The 24,556-nt window shown below is 46.5% G+C and overlaps 1 protein-coding gene across 6 annotated transcripts in view; it reads right to left on the reverse strand.

Moving 5' to 3' along the window:
• Positions 1 to 16,500, reverse strand: part of Tamm41 (TAM41 mitochondrial translocator assembly and maintenance homolog) — a 32,333-nt gene extending 15,833 nt beyond the window's left edge. For 2 of the 6 annotated variants that reach the window (XM_029535111.1, XM_029535112.1), the window contains exons 1-4: positions 16,280 to 16,488; positions 15,205 to 15,387; positions 12,088 to 12,180; positions 5,336 to 5,486 (exon numbers count right to left, since the gene is read on the reverse strand). In XM_029535111.1, the coding sequence (XP_029390971.1) occupies positions 5,336 to 5,486; positions 12,088 to 12,180; positions 15,205 to 15,387; positions 16,280 to 16,414 (562 nt within the window). In that variant the 5' untranslated portion in view covers positions 16,415 to 16,488. Of the gene's footprint in view, positions 1 to 5,335; positions 5,487 to 12,087; positions 12,181 to 15,204; positions 15,388 to 15,472; positions 15,640 to 15,912; positions 16,245 to 16,279 lie in introns of those variants that run through there. The other 4 variants (XM_029535107.1, XM_029535108.1, XM_021191037.1 and 1 more) reach the window with 4 other exon arrangements.
• Positions 16,501 to 24,556: the final 8,056 nt, after the last annotated feature.

A 24,556-nucleotide genomic window follows, 5' to 3' on the forward strand; every position in this document is an offset into this window, starting at 1 on the left:
TTGTTACAGATGGTTATGAGCCACCATGTGGTTGCTGGGATTTGAACTCCGGACCTTCGGAAGAGCAGTCAGGTGCTCTTACCCACTGAGCCATCTCACCCGCCCTTGTCTCAACTCTTACGCTAGTCACTCTCAGCGATGCTGAGACATCCTTGGAGAGTACCAGGCAGGTGTGATTCCTTTATCTTGAGAACACCCCTGGGAGTAGGCTCACAGGGTGGCTAACATGTTTAGTATTTGGAGGAGGTACATTCTGTGCCATTTTATATTCCTACCAGCAACCAGGAGGGCTCAGTTTCTCCACTCATTAGCACTCACCCTTGCCTCCTTTTGATTACACTGTAGGCTGATAGCAGCGCCTTCCGTCACACGGACAACGGCCAAGCCCTGTCTGCCTGCTGGGCTCTCACACTTCTCCCCGTTCAGAAGCTTTCTCAGCCTTTAATGACGGTGATTTCTGCTGGGATGCTAAGGGCACCGCTCCATCCTTGGACACAGCCCATCTCACTTACCCTTTCACAGAGTTGTGCTGTTTTTGGAGACAGGGTTTCTCTGTCCTGGAACTAGCTCTGTAGACCAGGTTGGACTTGAACTTACAGAGATTTCCCCCTGCCTCTGAGTGCTGGGATTAAGGGAGTACTGTTTTGTTTTTCTTCTTTACTGTTTCAACTTTCTTTCTTTCTTTCTTTCTTTCTTTCTTTCTTTCTTTCTTTCTTTCTTTCTTTCTTTTTTAAAGATTTATTTATTTATTATATGTAAGTACACTGTAGCTGACTTCAGACACTCCAGAAGAGGGCGTCAGATCTTGTTACGGATGGTTGTGAGCCACCATATGGTTGCTGGGATTTGAACTCGGGACCTTTGGAAGAACAGTCAGTGCTCTTACCCACTGAGCCATCTCACCAGCCCTCAACTTTCGTTTTAATCTCAGAAACCATTCCCTAAGCCTAAGTCTCTCCGAGGGCTTTACAGTTTTAGCTTGCACATTAACTCTTCCGTCCAGGGCCCTGTCTGAATCCATTTTGTATACGGTATGACTTAGGCCCAATTCCATGCTTCGGCAAGTGCACACAGGTTTATTTTAATAGAAATAGCTGAGGCAGTGCTTTCAGGAGGTCAGGAGGTCCAAATGCTACTCTGGGAGGCTCTTCCTCTAGCTACAGAAGAGATTCTATTCTGTGCTAACAGACATGAGCGAACGAGCGCGGAGAGCACAGAGGGGCTGCGGACAGATGTGCTTCCCCTTCACATGTGAGGTAAATGCAATGCGGCTGAGCATGGGAGGGATAAAGAACCAACCAGGCTCACCACACGGTTCAGGCCAGGACCCAAACAACAAACAAACAACAAAACAAAACAAACACTGCAGAGTGTGCTGGACACACACATGTGACAAAAAGACCTTTTCTTTTCTCCTACTAGTGGCTGGAACAAAGATGCATGCCCATGCCCGTGTCTGACCAGAAAAGAAAGTGAAACTGAACAAAAGCTGGGAAAGGTGTGGAGGTTGTTGTTACTGGGGGTGGTGGTGGGGCGGGGCTGGCACAGGTCAGAGGCTGTTCCCCAGGGCACACATGGCCACACCTTCCCCGAAGGATCAGAACTCAGCACTCAGCATCTGTGGACCTGAGCACACAAATGAAGCTGGGACCCACAGTTTGTAGTCTCTGGGCTACAAGACTCAACCCAGGACACAGTGATGGTGGGAGGGGGGCTTCCCAGGGGCCCACCGCTGCTGTGTGCAGACCTGCAGCGCAGGCCAGATCCTGTGACTTAGTCCACAGCACCCATGACCTCCTGTGACTTAGTCCACAGCACCTATGACCTCGCCCAGGCCCTGGAGGTGAGGGCCACACAAAGCAGAGCCCATCACTTGTGGGCTGCATCAAAGGCAGTCCGTTCTCTTTCACACACACCAGACAGACTTGTCATCCCTTAGACCTAAAGAGCTATGAATACGGGACCCGTCAACCCCATGATCTATGTGCTCGCCTGATTTTGCCCAATGCTTTCTGTCAGCATGTGTGTAGACTTATGACTCCAGCTCAGCTCCAGCCTGGAGACATGCCCAAGATACTCAGTGGCCCCTCTGCTTTTCCTACACAGTCTTTTATACAAATGGACTTGGAGGGATATCATAAAAATGATAAAGAGAGTGGTGGCCACTGATTTACAGTGCCCCCGTCTGAGGAAGTCTATATTGTCCATAAAAATAATAGCAGTCGGTTTTTGAGTATCAGCTATTGATGAGATAGACAGTGTAGTTCTGTGTCATCTCATTGGAATTGTCTTTACAATATACATATTTCTGTTATACAAATAAAGTTGAGGGGGAACTTAGAAAAGGCTAGGCACCCACAGAAAGGTTACCAGCTTCTAGTGGGTTGTATTGGATTGGTAACCTCTGTGAGACTCAGTTCTCCAATCTGTAGAATGGGGCAACAATGCAATGCCGAAATGAAAAGTCATTGTTTGATCAGTTATCCCATCTGGAATTACTGGGGGTTAGTCCTGTTGCACAATAAATGCCCTTTTCTCCTACCATAAGGCACAGGCTTCATGCATACCAGCTGACTCCCCCACCCTTTGTCTGTTTCATATGCTGGTACTTTCCTTTTGTAAAGATTTATTTTAATTGTGTGTGTGTGTGCATGAATGTAGGTACCTTTGGCTTCAAGAAGAGGGTATTGAGCCTCTGGAGTTAGGATTATAGGCAGTTATGTGTTCTGGGAATTGAACTCAGGTCCTTTACAGAAGTAGGAGGAGCTGAGCTGTCTCTCTGATCCTGGACAGCAGAATTCTATCTCCAGCTTTTTAAGGCAGGGATGCTGAATGACCTGATGACTATTACATCAGAATCCTTGCTGGAAACTAGTCTTCTTAATACTGTGACCCTACATGAGAAAGCTCCAGGTGATCTGTCATTCACGGGCGTCTCTCTGCTGTCACTTCTCAGAACCACTTCAGGTGGCTCTCTCCTACCTACTCCTTCCTTGCCAACCATTTACGTGAATTCGGCCAGCAAGGTGGTCCTCTGTGCCTGTGTACAGGCTTACTGCTATTCCTGCTAATCCTGGCTGAGCTTGCCTTTACCAGTAAGTACTGGTAGGAACCTGTACAAGAACAGTGTCCTGTCCCCCGCCCCCAGGAATAACATTAAACTTCACAGCTTTCAACTTGGAAGACTTTTAAACGGGGTAATTTAAATGCTGGAACGTTCTGAAAACTTGGGAGGTTTGGGTATCTGCCAACGGGATATAGAAACTGAGAGGTTCAAGGACACTGGGTTCTCAGAAGCCCAGGGAAGACAGGAGGAAACACAACCCTTCAACACACTGCCAGGGGCAGATCATGGTGAGGTCTCACAGTACAGCTGGAGCCTCCCTCCTTCCACTAGGTCCAGAAGAAAAACCAGATGCAGGGTCAGGAAAGTTCCAGTGTTCATGCAGGAAAATGAAGGGCCTGCCTATAACCCCAGGGGAGAGAGGCAGGTGGTGTCAAAGTTAGAGGTACCAGCCTCATGCTCAGAGCTCCACTACAAAGTAAGTTCAAGGCCAGCTGATGTTATTGGAGACATTGTCTCCAAACATGTATTTCTAACAGGTCAGGACCTGGAGTTTAGTGCTAGGGTATGTGTTCAGCAGGCAGGAGGCCCTGGGCTCTATTCCCAGCAGAGGTGGGGGGAGAGAAAAGAAAGGAAAAAAGAAGAGGAGGGGAAGGAGGAAGAGGAAGAGGAAGGTGAAGAAGGAGAAGAAGACAGTCCATAAATAGGTGAAAACTGTTAGATAATTTGATAAACCCCAGGCAAGGTTCAACATTTAACAGTAACTACTCCTAGAACCCACCCAGCATGATGGTGACATTCATTCTATGGGACAAAGGAGTGACTGCAAAGCTGTGGGCCATAGACAGGAGTTATGCATCAGCCAGGCATAGAGGACTTGGGCCCTTTTTCTTTCCAGCACAAAGTCTGGAAGGTAAAATTGGGCTAAGAAGAGACTCTCAGGCCCACTCGTGTGGTGTACAGCCAGACCACTCGGCCTCCGTGTTCCCACGGGGGCGAGATGCTGCCGGGTAAGGCGAGAGGCAGTCAAGGTGGAGCTGCACCCATTTCCTTTCTCTGCAGCTGCAATTACAGCTGTGCTGTGATGGATGAATTTTAGGAAGAAGAGAAGAACGAGACCTCCAGAGTCCCTACAGCATTACATTTCCACAAAACCTTATCTGCATCTCTGCTGTACATTCGGGGCTCTTGACTTAAACACTGGGAAACTGGGTATTTATTTAAGGGAGTTGTTTTCAAGCCCTTTTTTCTTTGTGTGGTTGTGGGAACTGAACCCAGGGACCTGCTTATGTGAGTCAAGTGCTCTGCCACTGGCTATGTGCTCAGTCCTCAGACTAAAAAAACAAACGAACTACATTTTAATTTATGTAGGGTGTGTGTGAGAGATGCACACGTGTACACAGGTCAGAGAACAACTCATCAGAATTGGTTCTCTCTTCTGACCCTGTGTGGGTCTCAGATCATCAAGCTCCGTGGCAGACACCCTTACCACCCCCCACCCCCGACGCATCTGCTGGCTGTAAACAACTTTTTTAAAACATCCTTTTTGTCAATAAGATCTGTGTGTGTGCGTGCGGTGCTGGGATGGTGCCAGAGCACGCTGGGGAAGGACTTTATCGTTCCCTGTGAAGGAAAGCTTGCAGACTCTTACTATACTGAACCGACCTGCGACTGGGATATCCCCGTGCAGTTACGGTGAGACAGGGCTCTGCCCTCTTGACTTTACTGGGGCCTGGGGAAGCTTCACCAAGATGAAGGGTCACACTGAAAGAAAAAGTGGGAAGCAGTAGAGTTGAGGACCTGCCACCCTGTCACTGATACAGTGGAGTGCACTGCGAGAGTCCTAGGTGGTGGCTAAGCCGAGGACGGTGTGAGAAGCAGCAGGCTATGCACACAAGCTTCACACATGCAGACGTCACATGAGGCAGAGAACACTGCTGCTGCTGGCACGAAGAGAACCTCTTATTCACTCACATGAAACACAAACTGGACCCACTAAGTGTGGCCTACTAAGGATACGGTGGTGCAACACATTTCCAAACAGCTCTGGGCAGGGCACTACAGTACCCATAGAGAACACTGGTGGGCCGTAGTTCTCCATCTGGGATCCCTGCTGGAGGAGCAGCCGTCATCCATTATCTGGGTTGGAAATACCTGTGTCAGGCCACGCCCCAAATGTCCTAACAAATAGCTGTCTGGGCATGAGGCTGGTGCCGTGAACTCTCTGCAAGTCTCCCTGGGGATGGAGGGTCCACCATGCGCTGTACAAACCTGAGTAGGACAGCCCAGCGATCTCTATGAACAGATCTTCTTCGGAGAAGCTTTCCGGGAGCATGAGGCAGGCGGTGGTCACCGCACTCCTCAGGTTCTTATCCAGGGCGGCTCTAAGAGCCATGTTCTCGTTCATCGATACGATCTTCACCTGGAAAAAGCAGAGAGTTCAGCAGCAGCACTGCACACGCAGGTGCTGCTCAAACACTGGGTTTGCACCAACACTGACTGTCCCTTCTGCCTACCGCCAACCACAAGCCCAGTGACACGAAGCCATCACCACTCTAACAAGAGATCCCAGGGTCTCCTGCTGAAGGTCAAAGTCAGAGAAATTGTGAGACAGAAAAAAATCATTTCCAGTAAGACAAAATATTAATATTCTTATTTAAAAAAATATATGCATGAGTGTTTTGCCTGCATGTAAGCACATGCAACATGTGCCTGCAGAGGTCAGAAGAGGGCGTCTGATGCTCTGGAACTGGAGTTACAGGTGGTTTTGAGGCCCCGAATGGTTGCTGGGAATAGAACCCAGGTCCTCTGGAAGAACAGCCAGAGCTCTTAACCACAGAGCCACCTCTCCAGTTCCCGATATTCTTGAATAAGGAAACTGTAAAGGGGCAAATGTCCTGGAGAATTCACTTCAGCTTCTTATCGCTTTGCTGTTTACTGACTGTGCGAGCCGAAGGGGGTCGTTTTACTATTTACAATTTACGCTCTTCTTGACTGTATGTAACCTGGGTAGTTCACGTTCCATTTTATTATTGTTAGATGCATAGATTTATACTTGACCAAGAGAAACAAAATCAGCTATAAAAGAGCAATCATGGGGCTGGAGAGATGGTTCAGAGGTTTAGAATATCTGCTGTTCTTCCAAAGGCCAGGGATTCAATTCCTAGCACCATACCAGGTGGCTCACAGTTGCTGTAACTCTAGGTCCAAGGGATCAGACTCCCTGTTCTGGCCGCCACAGGTTGACATTCACATGTACACATAAATAAAAATAATAAAAGGAAACACTGACTGGACTGGGTCTTGAAGCTGTCTGGTGTGAAACTGAGGCATGTATTAACCGTGTGAGCCTGGGGCCAATCACTGAGTTCTTAGGCATCGAGTTCAGATCCAAAGGCATCCAAAGAGCTGTCACAAAGGTGAGTATCATCCAAGTCCACAGTGACCACTCTACTTGCTTACTGAAAGGGCCTTTTCCTTCCAATGCAGCAGGAGCTGCTACGACTCCAAGTGATGCCACATGGCACCGAGTCTCCTCTGAGACTCAACGGTTTTCAAGTCTGCACATGGTTAACAGGATTTTTCAAGTCCCCAACTCTGCTGCTTCCCAACTCCGTGACAACAGGCCTTAACAGGAATCCCACACTGCTGTTCTGGCTGACTCGAACCTCTGGCTCTTGGGCAGAGCAGGACCTTCACTGGTTTTACCTCCTCCCACCCCCAACATTAATCACATAATGCTAGCAGTTTATCCTCATACTCTACTTAGGCAGGCCAAGGAGAGCCCTGAAAATGCCAAACAGTCTACCTTAAAGACAGGGTCTCACTATGTAACCTTGGCTGACCTGGAACTTGCTATGTAGACCAGGCTGGCTTCAAACGCAGAGATCGTCCTTCCTCTGCTTCTGGAGGGCTAGTTTAAAGGCAGGTACCACCATGCTCAACTCTTTGATATTGAGAATATGGTCTTTGTAGCCCAGGCTCGCCTTGAACTTGTGGCGATATGCCCCCCCCCCCCACTGTCCCTTAAGTGCTGGGGTTACAGGAATGTGCTACCTCCGATAAAGAGTGGGACTATTTATAACATACAAGCCTCATACACCGCAGGTGAGGCAAAGCCGTTTGATTCGACACACCTCTTCTGCCCTCGTGATGAGAACATAATAATCCATAATTAAGCCTTTCAACACTTGGTAAATTTAGTGTCATTGCGTTCATGGAGTAAGTCAACAACACTGCAGGACAGCCAGAGGCTGAAGTCTACACTAGGAAACCAGGTCCTGTGCGTTTGGACTTTTCCTTCAATTCAGTCAGGGGTGCCCTTCTCATCTTGACAGATCAAATCCAGGGTCTTCCACATCCAGGCACTTTATCCCTTAGCTACACCCACAGGTCCCCATTTAAGGTTCTAAAGTAACTCCTATTATCATCCCCTAGCTTTAATGTGTGTGTGCGTTCACATGCCAGCCATACGTGAGGAAGTCTGTTCTCTCCCTTCCACTATGTAGGTTCCAGGAACCAAACCTGTTCATTACCCACTGAGCCATCTCACCAGCCTTCTCCCCTAGTTCTCTCAAACCCTGCATTCCACACGAAATCCGGGTCTTGGGAAGACAACCTGACATAGAACAGCCCAGGCCTAGTGAGTTCCCGACTTGTCCCATGATGCCTCTCGACATCCAGTCCCATTCTTGCCCTCATCTACCAGATCCTTCTTAAGAGTGTCACATCTCCTTTGTGTACATTTCTGTGGCTTTTACAGAAGCTATTTTGGGATGTGAATAACTCAAACATGCAAAGAAGTGAGTAACCTTGGGCTTCTTTTCCTGGTTAACAAAATACCACTTGTTCTCCAAGAAGGCCGCTCTGCATGCGCTGTCGGAGAGCAGTCTGCTTGCTATTTGAGGTTAAGCGAGTGAGAAATAAAAGCATCCTTACTCGAGGGGAAAATGTGCGGATCTGGTTCTCCAGCGAAAGGTGAACTAGGCCCTCGTCTCCGTAGCAGTGCTATTTGTGAGAGTGAAAAGCAGCGAGCACTTGGGGCCCTGCCAGAGAGGCCTGGGAAAAGGAGAAAGCCCTCACATTGTGAATAGCTGTTTGTACCTACTGGGAACGCGCCGACCTGGACCTGGACTGCACACGCAGCATTAGCAATCCCAACTGCAGGGAGGAAGGGCGATGCTTGAAGGGTCTTTCAAAGGGGAGATTTGTGGGTACCTTTCAAGCCAGGAAAAGAGTCACACGAGGGACTCCAGTGTAACAGTGACAGCAGCGACTACTTGAAGTGCAGAGTGACCTTCAAGTCTCAAAGACCCCAGACCTGCACAGTCCCGTGACACTCCCTCAGCTCCCACCTGAACATTCCCATCTCAACATCAGGGCAGGGAATGCTTTAAGCTGTCATGGCTTAAAGCCACGAGGGCTGGAGCTTGGTCAATCTGCCGGACTGTGGGCTCTCAGGACAACTGATGTGGGGGTCTTCATTTTTATTCCTTCAGCATGCAGAGAGGAAACTTGGCTGCCTTCCTAGTCATTAAATGAATTGCTCAATCTTTGCATTTCAAAGGTGAGATGCCCAAAAGCTGGCTCCCAGTACCGCAGAGCCAGAACTAGTAAACCAGGTCTCCCAATTCCTAATTCACTGGGATTTTTCTATCCTCAGAAGGTAACTCAATAAAGTTACATCACGGCAAGAAATCACCTAGGGGTGAACATACTAAAAATACCACTTAATTTTATATTTTACACAGATGTTCATATGGTATGTGAATTTTTTCTCAATAAAACTGTTTTTTTTTTTGGGGGGGGGGGGCAGTGCTCACTGTTTAACCCTGGCTGGCTTAAATGCTAGGCAGATCAAGCTGGCCTGGAATTCAGAGATTCACCTGTCTCTGCATCCTGAGGGCTGGGATTAAAAGCTTGTACTACCATGCCTAGCTCCATTAAACACTTCAAGTTCCATGATTCTGGAAAAATATCTGTTGTAGGGTTTGGGATACAGCTCAGTGTTAGCCTTCTGGGACCCATGCCCTACACTACACATAGATGTACACACACACACACACACACACACACACACAGATGGGGAGGGGGGGGGAAGAAGAGGGGCAAGGAGAGGGAGAGACAGAGACAGACGGACAGACTGACTCAGAATTTAAAGCTGTCCAGGAAATAAAAATAGGTATCTTTTCAATCATGAGGCAAGCTGACAGGAAAATATAATATACATTTTTTATTTAAATTTTTTTCTTTTCTTTTTTATGATACAGGGTCTTACTATGTAGCCGTGGCTGTCCTGGAACTCAGAGATCCACTTGCCCAACCTCCTGAGAGCTGGGTTAAAGGCATGCACCACCATGTCAAGCAAAAGTGTAATAGAAGTTTAATTTACAGTCAACTCTTTCTAGAAATGTCCATCTTTCCAAATCCTTCCTATTCTTTTTGAACCCTTGCTGGTGAGTGAGAAACCCCCTTTCAGTTTGCAACCCCCAGGCACTCTAGGGGCTTTAGACAACATCATCTGATAGAACGTCTTTTAAAACCTAAGAACGAGGAGTTCACATATTTCAGAATTCTTTTTTAAGACACTTGCTCATTTTTCTTGTAGAAGATGCCACCTATGTTCAAGTGTCACAAGTGTTTGCTGCCACCTACCGGTGAAAAGTTTGACTGTGGACCCTAATGGGAAGAGGCAGGCAGATTTATTCCCACAGGAGTGAGAGCCAAGGAGACAGAAAAGGGGAAGGCGCTCACACAACATCATCAATGATTTGCTTCAAAATATTTATTTATTTTTAATGTGTATGAGTAAGTTTAACATTCATTACGAACACATACTGTATGTGCATAATGCCCAAAGAGACCAGAGAATGTCAGACCCTTGGGAAGTACAGTTACAGACAGTTGTGGCCCCATACTCGGGACACGTGCTGAGCACAGATGAGCTCTAGGTTTACTCTCCAGCAAAAGAAACAACTCAGAGGCCATTGTGTTTACACTCTGTGATTCCATAGCATTTTGGGGTTCTAAAAGCTAATTAAAATAAAACAAAACAAAAAGCTTAAAGCACTGGAGAGGTGGTGGCTCAGCAGTTGAGGGCGCTGGCTGCTCTTCCAGTTCCCACATGGTGTAACTCCATTTCCAGGGGAGCAGACACCATCTTCCGGCCTCTACAGGCATTGCACACATGTGGTGCACAGACATGCATGTAGGCAAAATACCCATTTATATAACATAAAAAAATAACTCTTAAAAAGTTTTAAAGTATTTTTGGCAAAAGTATAGTAAGGAAACATTTGTATACATACTTTGGTTCAATTTCCTTTAATGCAAAAGTATCAGACAGCCAAGAACACTGAGAGGGAACAGCACTTCTGAGTTCTCCAAATTAAACACTTGGGAATGCTCACCCACAGATGACGACCCTGAGGTGAGAGAGACCTGGCCAGCTAGTGGCACAGGGCATGCACTTACATGGGAAGCAGACATCGGAAGACTAGGTGTGTTGGGTTCTAAGAGCTTAGTCTTTGAGCCTACAACCCTGCTTCTAATTTCCAGGCAGGGCAGGATTACTATCTCCATTGTATAGGTGGGTAAATTGAGATTTTGAGACAAAAACCTAACTGTGTAAGTTCATACGAAGGTAGGGAGTGGCAGAAGATTGAGGCCTGAGGCTTCTCATTTTACACCCACCTCTGCTCCATTAAGCTACGGAGTTTGCAAAGACAGATAGACATACCCCAAGGGGGGGGGGACCCACTGAAATCAAATCCCACAATCACCTAGTGGCAGAGCCCCTGATGCACACACTCTTGGGTCTGTGCACACACTACGGTGCACACCTGTAGTCCAGCTACTTTGGGGAACATGATAGGACCATGTCTCAAGGAAAAACAAAGAAAGAAATAGGAAGAAAACTTGGGACAGAAATTGGGTACTTTTGGTTTCTAAAATTTGCTTTCTAAAAAACTTTCATTTGTAGTAATTTCCTCAATGTTGGGTTCTGCTAGTTATAGGACCTTGAAGTGATATGATCATGAAACATACAATTATTTCTTGTGAATATCTGAAATAGTTTCAGTGCACCTGCTGCTCTTGGACATTTAAAACTGCTTCTCCTGGAACAGCCGTACAGTGTTAACAGGTTCGCATCAGGCCCTGGGTTCCCACCCCAGCACACACATTCTAGCCCAACTAGAGACACAGGGAAGGCATTGCTGTGTGTTTACCTAAGTATATACATGTGTAATATGTACACACATGTGTAAGGGGCACACAAATGTGTCACACTGCTCCACAGACACAGTTCTGCCACGTTAATGTGTATGAGTGTTTTAGCTGCATATATGTAATGTGTATCATTTGCATTCCTGGTACTTGAGGTCAGAAGATGGCTTTGGATTCCCTGGGAATGAAGTTACAAATGTCTGTGAGTAACCACATGGGTACTGGGAATGGAACTTGAGTCCTCCAGAAGAGCAGCCAGTGCTCCTACCCATGGAGTCATCTCTCCAGACGGCTGTTCTATTATCTGTGACCGGTAAGTTTCCAGCCTTTTGTGAGTTACTCAGTCTCCAGCACCCCTTCTCCTTCCTAGAGTTGGGCAGGAGAGCCCTCTCATCACAGGCCAATTCCTCTGGTAACCAGCCCTACCCTGAAACTAAGCAGAGGCTCATCCAGAGTCACTAGGTTGGCAGTGTGGTTCAGTATAACTAACAGCCATGGTACCTCTGTTCCATCCAGGAATTCCAAGGGTTTAGGAGCTTTCTGCCAGGAGCCAGGACAAAGCCCACCATGTATCTTACATGCTTGTTACATGCATAAAGATGTATGTATACATGTTACACATATCATGTTCTCTTAGGGTGCAACATCACAGGGTAATCTCTTTATACTGTGGGAAGATGAACTTATATTTCCATTTCCTGCAATTCCTTATTTATGAGCTCATAAAGATCAAGTAAGGTCAAGTTCAGAGACAGGAGATGATGCTAACTGTGGCACCCTGAAGGGCACAGACTCACCGGCTTCTGGAGGCGTCCAGCAATATATAGGTTATTCCAGTTCAGGAGGTCCTCAATCAGAGTGCCAGTGCTAATAACCCCGTATTTGATAAGCTGCAAGAGAAGACAAGAACATGACAAAAAGCAAACTACCAGGCTGCTGTGTCCACAAGCACAGTGAGGGAGGGACTGCCAAGGGCTTGTTCAGGAACAGGATGCTGGTCTCCTTAGCAACTTAAGAGACCTACCTACCCTTCAAATACCCACATCGTGCTGGGTGTTGGTGGTGCACGTCTTTAATCCCAGCACTCGGCAGGCAGAGGCAGGAGGATCTCTGAGTTCAAGGACAGCCTGGTCTACAGAGTGAATTCCAAGACAGCCAAGGCTATACATAGAAACTTGGAAAAAAATAAAAACAAAACAACAATCCCCTCCAACAAAACCAAAGAAAACAGAACAAACAAACAAACCCACATCTCTATCAAAACTGCCCAGAGATTTAGTGTCGGCTGACCTGGCTCACATAGTACCGGAAGTGAGTTGGCCAGCATTTTAACATACATGATTGTTAAAGGCAGTACAGCTCTTAGACACCATCTAGTATCGGTCTGCAATGCGAGATCCTTCCCGTTTCAGAAGTGATGATTTAGATAATGTTCCTCATTTGAGAAATAAGAAACTGAGTACCAGGGACCAGTGAAAGGTAGGTAAAGCTGCTTGCAGCCAATCCTGATGGCTTTGAATGTGAGCCTGGAACCCTTAAGATGGAAAGAGATAACTGAATCCTACCAGTGGACTTCTGACTGAAGCACGCACGCTCGCACGCGCGCGCGCACGCGCACGCACACACACACACACACACACACACACACACACACACACACACAGAGTAAATCTTAAATAGAAATTGAGGTCCAATGATAATAAATGACAAGTCACAGTGACACTGCACCAGCAGAGTGTGAGCTAGGTCCTGTAGCTGGGCACAATAATGCATGCCCTTCCTCCCTGCAGCCGAACACAGTAATGCATGCCCACAAGCCTGCTATCGCAGAACCTGGTGGAATACTGGATTGTTTAAACCCAGGAGTAGTCTGGGCCCAGCCTGGATAACAATGTGCCTCAAATAAGAGACAACCATGAAGATTTAACAATTATACTCCAAAATTGCATCCTGGACTTCTGATATTCTTTGCATTGCAAAAATATTAGAAGTTCTTCTTTCATTAAAAGCTTTCACTGGTGTTGGAGAGATGGCTCAGAAGTTAAGAGCACTTACTATGCTCTTCCAGAGCTCCTGAGGTCTAATTCCCAGCAACCACATGGTGGCTCACAACCATCTGTATTGGGATCTGATGCCCTCTTCTGGGGGTCTGAGAACAGCTACAGTATACTATTATTCATAAAATAAATAATTCTTTTAAAAAATTTTTTTTCATTTTCCTGACAATGACTTTCAGTGTTGTTGACTCTTCCAAATGGTGACAATTACAAATTAACATCCAAAGATGAAAACCCCCTTATCATCCAAGCACATGGAATGACAAGACAAGGCCATTTCCATAATAATTTGTGTAAGACTCCAACATGATTTCCCAGCTTACTAACTGTGTGTTAAAAAATATCTAAGTAGTCTTCTCAGGCCGTAAATATTTAAAAAGTAGCTAACAAATTTCAATTAGAAAGTACAGCCGCTGTGGCACACAACCATGCACAAACATTTGGTTCCTTGAGCTTGTAATGTTGTTTGGAAATTACTTATCAAAGCCAGCCTTGGCAGATTATTAATTATGGGTTTTGCACAACACAAAAGGAAGCATAAGGCTGTGCTGCACCAGATAAGTGGCATTGAGGAGTCCCCAGGGTCACTGGCAGGCCTGGAAGTTCAGGGAACTTGCTACATGACCTTATGAAGTCCCTTCCCCTATCTAGACTGAGGTTTCCTTTACTGCATAGGGCAGCAGGCAGGTGCACAAAGGACCAGCAAAGCCGATGCAAATCCAGGCGTGGTGTGCACACTTCTAATTCCAGCATTTGGGAGGCAGAGACAGGTGGATCTCTGAGTCCGAGTTCAACCCGGTCTATAGTGTAAGTTCCAGGACAGACAGGACTATACAGAGAAACCCTGTCTCAAAACAAAACAAAAACACAACAAAATAAAAATAAAATAAGAAAAGTTAAGGTGTGACCTTAAGATGACAGATGGAGCACTGGGCAGGCTCACAATCCTGTCTCTGCTCTTTACAGCCTGGACCTTTGACCAACTGTAGGGTCATTACCTGGGGCTTGTCAAATAGGCAGAATCTCAGGTTCCATCCCAGACCAACTGAATCTGGACCTGCATTTTAACAGGATCCCCAGGAGACTCACACACCTGTAAAGGTTAGACTGCCCTAAGCAACCGGTATTAGTGTTGGCACAGGCAAACCCACAGGTCATGCCCGACCCCATCTCCCACCGCCCCTCTGAGAAACCAGGATGCTTCATTTAGTTTGATCCCTCCCCATGCTGGGGATCAAATCCAGGACCCAGGGAAGTATAATGTAGCTAAGCTGTATCGCCAGTGCCTGACATGTTCTGCATAACACATAGGGTTCCCGACATAAGACAATCTATTTTGAGGGGATCCAAACATCTTACCTGCCCTCTAACACGCAACTCTCAAATCCTACCCACCTATGGACACCAAGAACTTCCCTCCCATCACGTGACATCATATGCTCCCAGTCACCTGACACCCTCTTCACTTCCTGGTAGTACCTGTTCCTCCTCTTAGATGACATCACTCTCTATCCTGGTCCTCAGTGGTCCTACAGCTTCTCCATACTTCCCAGATAGCAGCTCTCAAATGTGCACTCCTACCCAGGGCCCAGTAAAGCAGTGTGGCCAACAGATTAAAACCTGAGAACTACTTGGCCGAAGGTCAAAAGATAACATAAAGTCAAATCATAGCCAGCCATGCTCTTGGATACCAGTTACAGTCAAGCACAGATGGAGACTCCAGTCCTGTCTATGCCTAGGTTTAAGAAAGCTGGATGGGGTGAGGCTGTTTCCTGAGAACGTGGACATAATATTTCACTGGGATTCTACTGCCAAATTACAACCTCTTAGTTAAGGCCAAGGCCTGAAGGCCCTTACCTTCCCGTCACACATGATCAGGGGGTTGAAGTAGACTCCGGCACCGTAATTATTCTGGATGGATGAGATGATCCTCGGCCCCAAGAGTTTGAGGAAGGAGTAGTGGCTCCAATTCTTCTTCAGGTTCATTGCGTGCCAGGCAACAGGGTCGTCTACTGTGAACACTAAGTCTAACATGGGATTCTGGGAAGTGAAGGAACAAAGAGTTCAGCACCACCACAAAACACTAGAGAAAAAAAACGAAAGTTCCAAAGTGCTACACTATTACCTTTCACGGTCAGAAGACCTAGGGCGGTCTGCCATCAGAAACCTGAAGCCCACAGAGCATTCCGTATATTCTCCTTATCTTTGGATGGGATTTTCAAAGTTGGCTTCCAATTAATCCCCTGGGATGCTTTACACACTGCTAAAGTCCTAGGTCAATGAAATCAATCCCTGTGGACAAAACCAGTCTTTGTATTTCTAAAAAGCTATGGAAAACTCCAACGACAAAGGCTGAAAACACTTAAGTAGGACCTGCTACTTTGTTTTTTTCCCCCTTCCCACTATGTCTCTGAAATGCCACTCACTACCTCTTCCTCATCGCTCCCGACTTAGATTGATGGAGGCAGACTACACATCCCTCACATATCCTATCAGCTCAGGCTGGTGATGGATCAGCATATAGTGGCACCTGCTGCCAAACCAGATAAACTGAGTTCAACCTACCACAACCCACGTGGTGCAAGGAGAGAAACAACTCCCTCAAGTCGTCCTGTGACCTTCAAGTGTGCGCAGCGGTGCATGTGCGCTTGCGATATAACCACTCAGTAAATGTAAAATACAGATGTGCCTGGCGTGGCAGCACGAGCCTTTAATTCCAGTACTGTGAGTTCGAGGGCAGCCTTCAGCCAACCCTGACCAGGGAAATCCAAATTCCGCTCACACCGAAGGACACTTTGCTAGGATGAACATTTCACTAATTGGCTCTTGGCGTGTCCGGGCTCCGCAGGGATGGAAGGCACGCGAGGACCGGCGAGGGCGGACAGGTGCCAGGCATGGGACTGGTCGGGGAACGAGGGGGCCTCCGACTCACCTCCTGGTGGGCATTGGGTCCCGCCTGGCGATACACCGCGGAGCCGTAGGCGAAGGCCAAACTCAGGTCCTCCGGGAAGTGAGCCAGGATCCTGCGCAGGCCCACGCCCGAGCTGTGCAGCGCCTGCAGCGCCATGGGCGGGCTGGCCCGCCGGCAGGACAGACGGTGCTGTGCCGACCCTGTGCTCGCAATTCCCGGTCGTGCGGACCGCGCTTCCGCCCGGTCCCGCCCCTCCACGCACGCGCGCTTCAGAGCGGGCAGCTGGCGACCTGCGGGGAGGCCGAGGCTCCGTCGCGCCCTCTAGCCGGCGGAGGAGCACATTGCATGTCCATCCTGCGACAACCTCCTATAGAGCCTTACAAATCCTTTGCAGCGCTAAAATTACGAATGGTTATTAAGCCATTTAATTAAGTAAATCATCCGTATTTTGAAGTATCTCTTTTTTTGTCTTTTGAGATAGGGGTTCTCTGTGTATCCCTGTCTGTCCGGGAACTAACTCTGTAGACCAGGCTGGCCTCAAAGCATTCAGACAGGGTTTCACTGTGCAACAGCCCTGGAATTTGCTATATAGACTAGGCTGGCCTTGAACTCACAGCCATCCACCTGCCTCTGTCTCCCAAGGGCTAAGATGAAGACACGAACTACCTCATTCACAACATTGTGGAGCTATCACCTCTAGTACCAAGTTGTAGGAGAATTTGAAGATTTAGAAAAACAAAAAAGATGTAAAACATGCCAGCCCCAGGAGATTGTGATTGCTAGAAACTGGCTGTGGTTTCTTCATGTTAAAAGTCCTTTTCAACTCTGATAATAAATAAAATGGTCCATAAAAAGAAACATATTGTATAAACATTCCCTCACATTTGCATTCAATTTTAGGATCGGAGAAGTCTTCTTGTCCCTTCAGGGATGGTATCACCAAGGGCCTGTAATTCCCATGCCTTTTCTTTAGAAAATGGGTTCCTGAGGTAGAAGATATCGTAGAGTTCTTTACACAGTGAGAGAAACCTGCTCAAGATGGCAGGAGCCTTCAGGAGATGGCTGAGCTCCAGACTCTTTGAAGCTGTGCACCGCCTCTCAAAGATCAACACTGCTACCTGCAGTCCCAGCTCCTCCTGGGGCTAAGGCAGGAGGGTGGAGAGTTCTAGGTAAGCTTTGGCAAGTTTGTGGTTGGACTGGAATACTCAGAAAGCTCTTGCTCTAAAACAGCAGCAGCAGCAGCAGCAGCAACAACAACAACAACAACAACAACAACGAACTGTTTGAGCCTGGTGGTGTGTCTCAGTAGTTAGGGCTGGGTGGTATGTCCCAGTGGTTAGGGCTGGTTGGTATGTCCCAGTGGTTAGGGCTGGGTGGTATGTCTCAGTGTTTAGGGCTGGGTGGTATGTCTCAGTGGTTAGGGCTGGGTGGTGTGGTTCAGTGCTAGGGAGATTGCCTAGCACACACAAAGACCTGGGTTCCATCCCAACACAGCAAATGACAATATACCATGCCTGCAGCTGTGGCTCAATGATAAGTTCCCAGCACCCACATGGTAGCTCACAACCATCTGTAACTCCAGTTCCAGAAGATTTGATGCCTTCTTCTGAGCTCCAAGGGCACCAGGCTTGCAGGTGACATACATACATATATACATACATATGTACATATGTACATACATACATACATACATACATACAGGTGATCTCTCATACACATAAATAAAATTTGTTTTTAAATCTTCTGTTGTTGTTGTTGTTTTGAGATAGGGTTTCTCTGTGTAGCCCTGGCTGTCCTGGAATTCACTCTGTAGACCAGGCTGGCCTCGAACTCAGAAATCCACCTGCCTCTGCCTCCCAAGTGCTGGGATTAAAGGTGTGCACCACCACCGCCCGGCTTTGTTTTTAAATTTTAAAACAACAACCAACCTCCTACTAAGGGACCAGGGAGAGGGTCCTGCTAGAAAAGTGCTTAACGTGTGCCAGCCTGAAGACCTGAGCTTGGATCACCAGGACCATGTAAAGCTAGGCGTGGTGGCCCAAGTCTGTAATCCCCAGGCTCCTATGGTGAGATGGGAGGCAAACGGGAGAACAGTTTGAGGGTTGTTTAGCCTGTGGTACATTCTGAAGGACACTAAGAGACCCTGTCTCAAACCTACATTGGAGGTTGTCCTCTGACCTTTATGTGTGCACTGTGGTACTTCTGCATGCATGAGTATGTATACACACACACACACACACACACACACACACACAGAGAGAGAGAGAGAGAGAGAGAGAGAGAGAGAGAGAGAGAGAGAGAGAGAGAGAAAGTAGTAATATCACCGGCATTTTACATTTTACAGGTGAGCACCGGTCCTGAGCTCACGACATGTGGTGAAAGCGGAGTTCAAGTGCAGGGCTGGCCACACACCAAGGTCTTCCTCACTCTAGTCGGTCTTTGAAAGGTTTTGAGCAGGGACCTAGTGGGGTCAAATAACCAGTGAGAAGCTTCAGGGAAAGTAAAGAAGGCGCGCTTGCAACAGTGTTGCCATGAAGAAGAACAACAAAAAAAGGCCTGGGAGTCGTTTGGTAAGAATGAGAAATCAGCTGTGTGGAAACCATGAGTGGAATTCCAGGACAGTGGCGAGGGAGTCGGGAGACCAGAGGAAGAAGGTGGAGGGAAGGCTCCCGGCTTCAGGCTTCCTGTGTTGGCAACAGCATTTTGATTCATTCTAAGGAATCCTCTCTCCCGCCCTGATGGCTTGGATATGAGTTGCACTCACCAAGAAAGTACACAGAACCCTTCCTCTTGGAGACCGAACGAACCTTGTTACCAGCCGTTTCTTATCTTCTTTCTCCCCTTGAGGAAATAACTCAACATTCCTCCCACCCCTTCGCTGGCAAGAGTAATGCAAGCTCATAAAAATGTAAACATTACAAGCTATGTATCTCATCCCCAGAGGAAACCACTGGAAATCTTCAGTCCATATTCTTCCAGATAGTCTTAAGAATATATTAACGTTTAAAACATTTTTAAGTGGAAATGGATGAAAGATTATTTTCCAATGTCCTCTTTTCACCACTTCACATATCAAGGGCATCTTCGTCAGGGTATATAGATGTATTTTATCCCTTTACTATCAGAGAATTATTCTAAAATATGGAGATTCCATGCTGATGGACACAGATTATTTCTCTTCTTTCCTTTTTGCAATCCTGGTCCTTCGACACGGGGCCTTGTATACACTAGCCATGGCTGTAACGCAGAGCCAACCCCACAGTCCCATTTCTAGTTTTCACACATGAGACAGTGAGTACCTTTTGAGTTATCCCTTTTAAAATGATTTTCCATTTCTGTGTCTTCACGTGAGTACATATATGCGACATGTCCATGGAGGTCGGAGGACAATTTGGAGATATCCATTCTCTCTCCTTCCCCCCCCCGAGGGGGGGGATTTCAGGACATAGGTCAGAAGGCTCCATGACAAGTGCTCTCCTCTGCTGCTGTGCCAGCTCTCCAGCCCTCCGGATATTTCCTTTTGTTCGTGCCAAGTACTGTATTGATATAAAATTGATTCCCGGGCTGGCAGGATGACTCAGCAGGTAAAGGTGCTTGCTACAAAAGCCAAACAGCTTGAGTTCAAGTCCTAGAACTGGCAGAAGAATGGAGGGAGAGAACAACTCCACAAAAGTTGCCCTCTGACCTTCACACACAGGCTGTAGCGTGTGTACCCCCGTACGCATAACACACACACACTACACACACACACACACACACGCATGCACACACACACACACAAATAAATAATTTCTAAAAAATCTTGCTGCCTAAAAGTGGAATTGTTGGGTGTAAGCATCAGCACACTTCTAAATTCCCCTGGAAAAGACACACGGGTTCTCAACAGCCACCAATAGGGCTCAGCCCCTGGTAGAAGTAAAAAGCCTTCAATCCGTCACCATTTCCCTCTCTTGCAGGCATTTACATCTAATTATCAGTAATTTTCATTTTCACAACACGCTCCCTCCTGCTAACACAAAACCACCAGCTGGAAAGTTCCATCCCACTCCTGTGTGCGGTTTGTTTTTTTTGCCTCTGCCCGGGAAGAGGCAGAAGCTGAACAGCAGAGAACACATTTGCATTCCTCAGCAGAAATCCCCCTGCTCCCCTTCGGCTCATCTGCTCTTTTAAATTACAGTGCCTCACTGCGTTAGGGAGCTATTAAAAAGCCCTCGTGTTCGATCTAATAGCTCTGAGGTTCTGATGGAAAGCTCATGCCAACGAAGAAAAAATGTTTGAGAGCCATTTCCAAAGATAAATGCCACTTGATTTCAGCGAATGCTGGGCCTCACTCTCTAGCTTATCTAGCAGGTGTCTCCGTATTTTTTTAACAAGGATTTTGCCAGGCTAGGATTTACTGAGAAGACTCCCCTGGGCTGGGTGGTAGAGCTCTGTATAATGCCTGTAGCCTGTAAGCTTTGGTCTTTTACCCGTGTTTTAAAAGAACAGGAAAAATGATTGGTGAAAAAATTCTGGTTCTATTATTTTTTAATCATTTATTTATTTATTTTGGTTTTTTGAGACAGGGTTTTTCTGTTGTAGTCCTGGCTGTCCTGAAACTCACTCTGTAGCCCTGGCTGTCCTGAAACTCACTCTGTAGACCAGGTTGGTCTCGACAAACTCAGAAAAATGCCTGCCTCTGCCTTCCAAGTGCTGGGATTAAAGGCATGTGCCACCAGTGCCCGGCTCCTATTATTATTATTATTATTATTATTATTATTATTATTATATTTTATTTTTGTGATGTTGGCATTGGAACCTAAGGGCCTCATGTTCTGGATGTCCCCTGAGATCTGATGTGCGTGTGCGTGTGTGTGTGTGTGTGTGTGTGTGTGTGTGTGTGTGTGTTTAACAGTTGAACCACTTACTTAGCCATTTGTTGACAAAAGCAGAGAGGGGTGTTAATCTGCCCTTCTTTTTCTTTTTAAATGAAGATATATAATATTTAAAAACATGTGTGTCTTCATGTACATGTGCGTGTGAGTGCCCCTAGAGGCCAGAAGAGGCCATTGGATCCCTAGGAACTCAAGTTACAGGCAATTGTGAGCTGCCTCATGTGGGTGCTGGGATCCGAACCTGGGTCCACAGGAAGATCATGTTCTCTTAACTACTGAGCCAGTGCTCCAGCCCTTACTGTGTATACTTAAAAAAAGCATTTGTTTTCTGTGTGGTATTCTGCCTGCATGAATAGCTGGAGAGGGGTACAGGGATGGGGAGAAAGGGTTTGACACTTGCAGCTTAGACAGAGATGGACTGTTATCTGGGAGACGTTATGTGTGGTGATAAAATCCATGGGCTGTTGCTTATTTATGTGAGGACCTGGGTTTAACCCCTGAGCACTGAGCTAAAAGATGACAAACAAGATAACCCTTGCTCACTGACCCCCTCCTCTCTCTGGCCTTCCACAGCTTAAAAGCTACACCCCCCCTTTTCCTCTGTAAACTCCAACAGGAAGTTCAGCCATCTTGTCCCTCTGTGAAACTCGTACTGGATATGTGTGGCCTTTCTGTTTAAACATGGAATAACCATCTGTGCATTCTGTTCACTGTTTGTTGTTGTTTTGTTGTGTATTGGTTTATTTCACGGGCTGAAATCATTAAAACGTTGGAAGGAAGAGAGTAAAATTGACAGCTTCTCTGCATGCTTGACTGATGACTTAGCAAGTGACTCTAGTCCCCTATTTTCATACATGTGCACGACACATATAGGGTTGGCACGATAAACAAAACAAAACTGGTTTAACAGACAGGGAGTGCTGACGACTCCCGACCCTATGGATTTGGTTCTTGTTACTCTCAACTGTCCCGAATCTTCAAGCGAGAAACAACTGGCCACTCTGTGACCCTAAAACTGGCCTAAAGTTTGGGAGAAAATGAGATGGTGACGCATCTGGTCCAAAGAGAAAGAAGTAATTGCTACGTATGAAGTCCATCTGCAGAAGTGGAGGTCTGCAGGCTATCAGATCTGAAGTCTGTCCCAAAGTGGGTTTTCCTGAACTATTACTGACAATTTTGGAAAACATTTCAAAGGCAAATGAAATTTGGAAATTCTGGGATAAATAGAGGAAAATGGGTGACTTTGTCATGGAGTCTCAGAGCATTACAGTGTCAGTAAGCACCGAGAATTTTCATGAGAAAAATGGAACAAGTATCACTTTGCAGTTTCCAAGACTTGGCTTCCTCCTGTCTCCCCCCACCCCCTCTCTGATTGTTTCTTATCACCTGACTTCTTTCCCCTGAAGGCCCTGAGCAGTCTGTGGCTCTGAGAGAAACTGGACAGCTTCCAGATGCATTAATTACCGTCCTTAGAGAACAAAATGACATGAGGTTGTTTTAAAGTTCTTAATCAGCTTTATTGTTTCAGCTTAGCGTCGGGTAATATTTCATTCCATAAAACAGGGTCACTGTGTCCCTGAACCAAGTGGGGGTAAACTTTACAGAGAGAGAAGGACACCAACAAAGCAGACATGGGAACTAACTAATGCACACTGGTCATTTCAAAACAAGTTCTGGGTTAGGCAAGGACAGGGAGAGAGAACAATAGGCGGGTAATTGGTGGGGTAGCCCCAGGTAACTTCAGGTCCCGTTTCTGTGTGACAAGTAAGGCAGAGGGGATTTTGTTATGGCGGTTGGAGCTGCCATGTTTGGGGAACTGGTTGTTATCTTTCTCTTCTGTCTTCTTAGGTCAGTAAACAGTTTTCAATTGGTGATGGGTATCTTTAGCACAAGTAACTTCATTTTTAGCTTTGGCCTACTTGGGAGCCCCATCCATAACAATGCCTCCTGTCCTTTTCATCAATACTCATATGTAAAAATCCCAATAATTTTGTAGACTATGTTTGTGAGTCTTTCATTGGCATCTTACTGCTTTGGATATCACTAGGGCCTCTTCATGGACAGAGGAATAGAGAAGATATCCTACAACCAATGCATCCTGTAGGGTAAGTCAATTTACCCTTTATCTTTGATTTCTAGCAGAGCATTCCTAAAATCTTTGGAATTTTCTGAGAGATTTAAGCATCTTTCACTGCTCAGAAAGAGCCCTTTATGATCACTAGCTAAACTATCCTGAATCAGGGAGCTCTGGCTTAGGTGAGAGATTTTGCTTCCATAAAAAAAACAAAGAATGATCCGAGGTAGACACCTGATGTCAACTTCAGGCTTCCATACATATGTGCATATATGTATACCTACACATACACATGTGCACCACACACGGAAACCAGGCATACATAACACACACACACACACACACACACACACACACACACCCCGAAACAAAACAAAAGAACCCTTGTTTGGTCACACTTGAGGAGACTCAAGGTAGGAATCTTGGATAGACTCTGAATTGGGCTGGTCACAGGAAAGGCCAGGTGATTGAGGGTTGGAACTCTCAGCCCCATCATCTGGGCCAGATCTACAAAGTTGACACAGAGGCTGGAGAACAAGTACTATTAAAACTCTCACAGAGGGGGCTGGAGAGATGACTCAGTGGTTACACTGCCTGTTCATCCAAAAGACCTGTGTTCAATTCCCAGTACCCATATGGCAACTCACAACTGTAACTCCAGCTCCAGGGGATCAAACACCCTCACACAGATATACATTTATGCAGACAAAACACCAATGCACATAAAATTAAAAATAAATACATTATTTTTAAAACAGCTTCCGATAGAGTGTATCTGATGAGTGTCTGGGTCAATGAACACATCATGATGGAAGAGGACATGCCTACGAATGCACGGATGCTCCGGGTCCTCCCTGTGAGTGTATGGGTGCTCCGGGTCCTCCCTGGTGAGTGCACAGCTCTTCCAGGTCCTCCCCTTGTGCTCTGTCTCTTTTTCTCCTCTGCCTCACCATTCTCTTCCCTCCACTTCCATTTCCTCCTTGCACTTTAGTCTCAGGTATTTCTATTGACTTGTGTTCAGGTTGGGGACTTTTCTTAGCCACACCCACAGTATTGTGCCCTATTAGAGGCATCCCCTTTTTTCCTTTGTTTGCTTGCTGCATTAAATATTTTTTTATTTTTTTGGGACTATCTTTTGATTCTCAGAATTTCTACCATTGCACTTATATGATCCACTTCCTGCATGCAGCCTGTTTTCCACTAAAGCCCTTGGCACATGAATGATACACAGTTTAAGTTTCTTATGTGGCAATCCCACCATCTGCCACATCTGAGATATCTCTGAGTCTCTGTGTCTCCTCTCTCTCTCTCTCTCTCTCTCTCTCTCTCTCTCTCTCTCTCTCTCTCTTC

The sequence above is a fragment of the Mus pahari genome, chromosome 2, assembly GCF_900095145.1.
Source record: "Mus pahari chromosome 2, PAHARI_EIJ_v1.1, whole genome shotgun sequence".
NCBI lineage: Eukaryota > Metazoa > Chordata > Mammalia > Rodentia > Muridae > Mus > Mus pahari.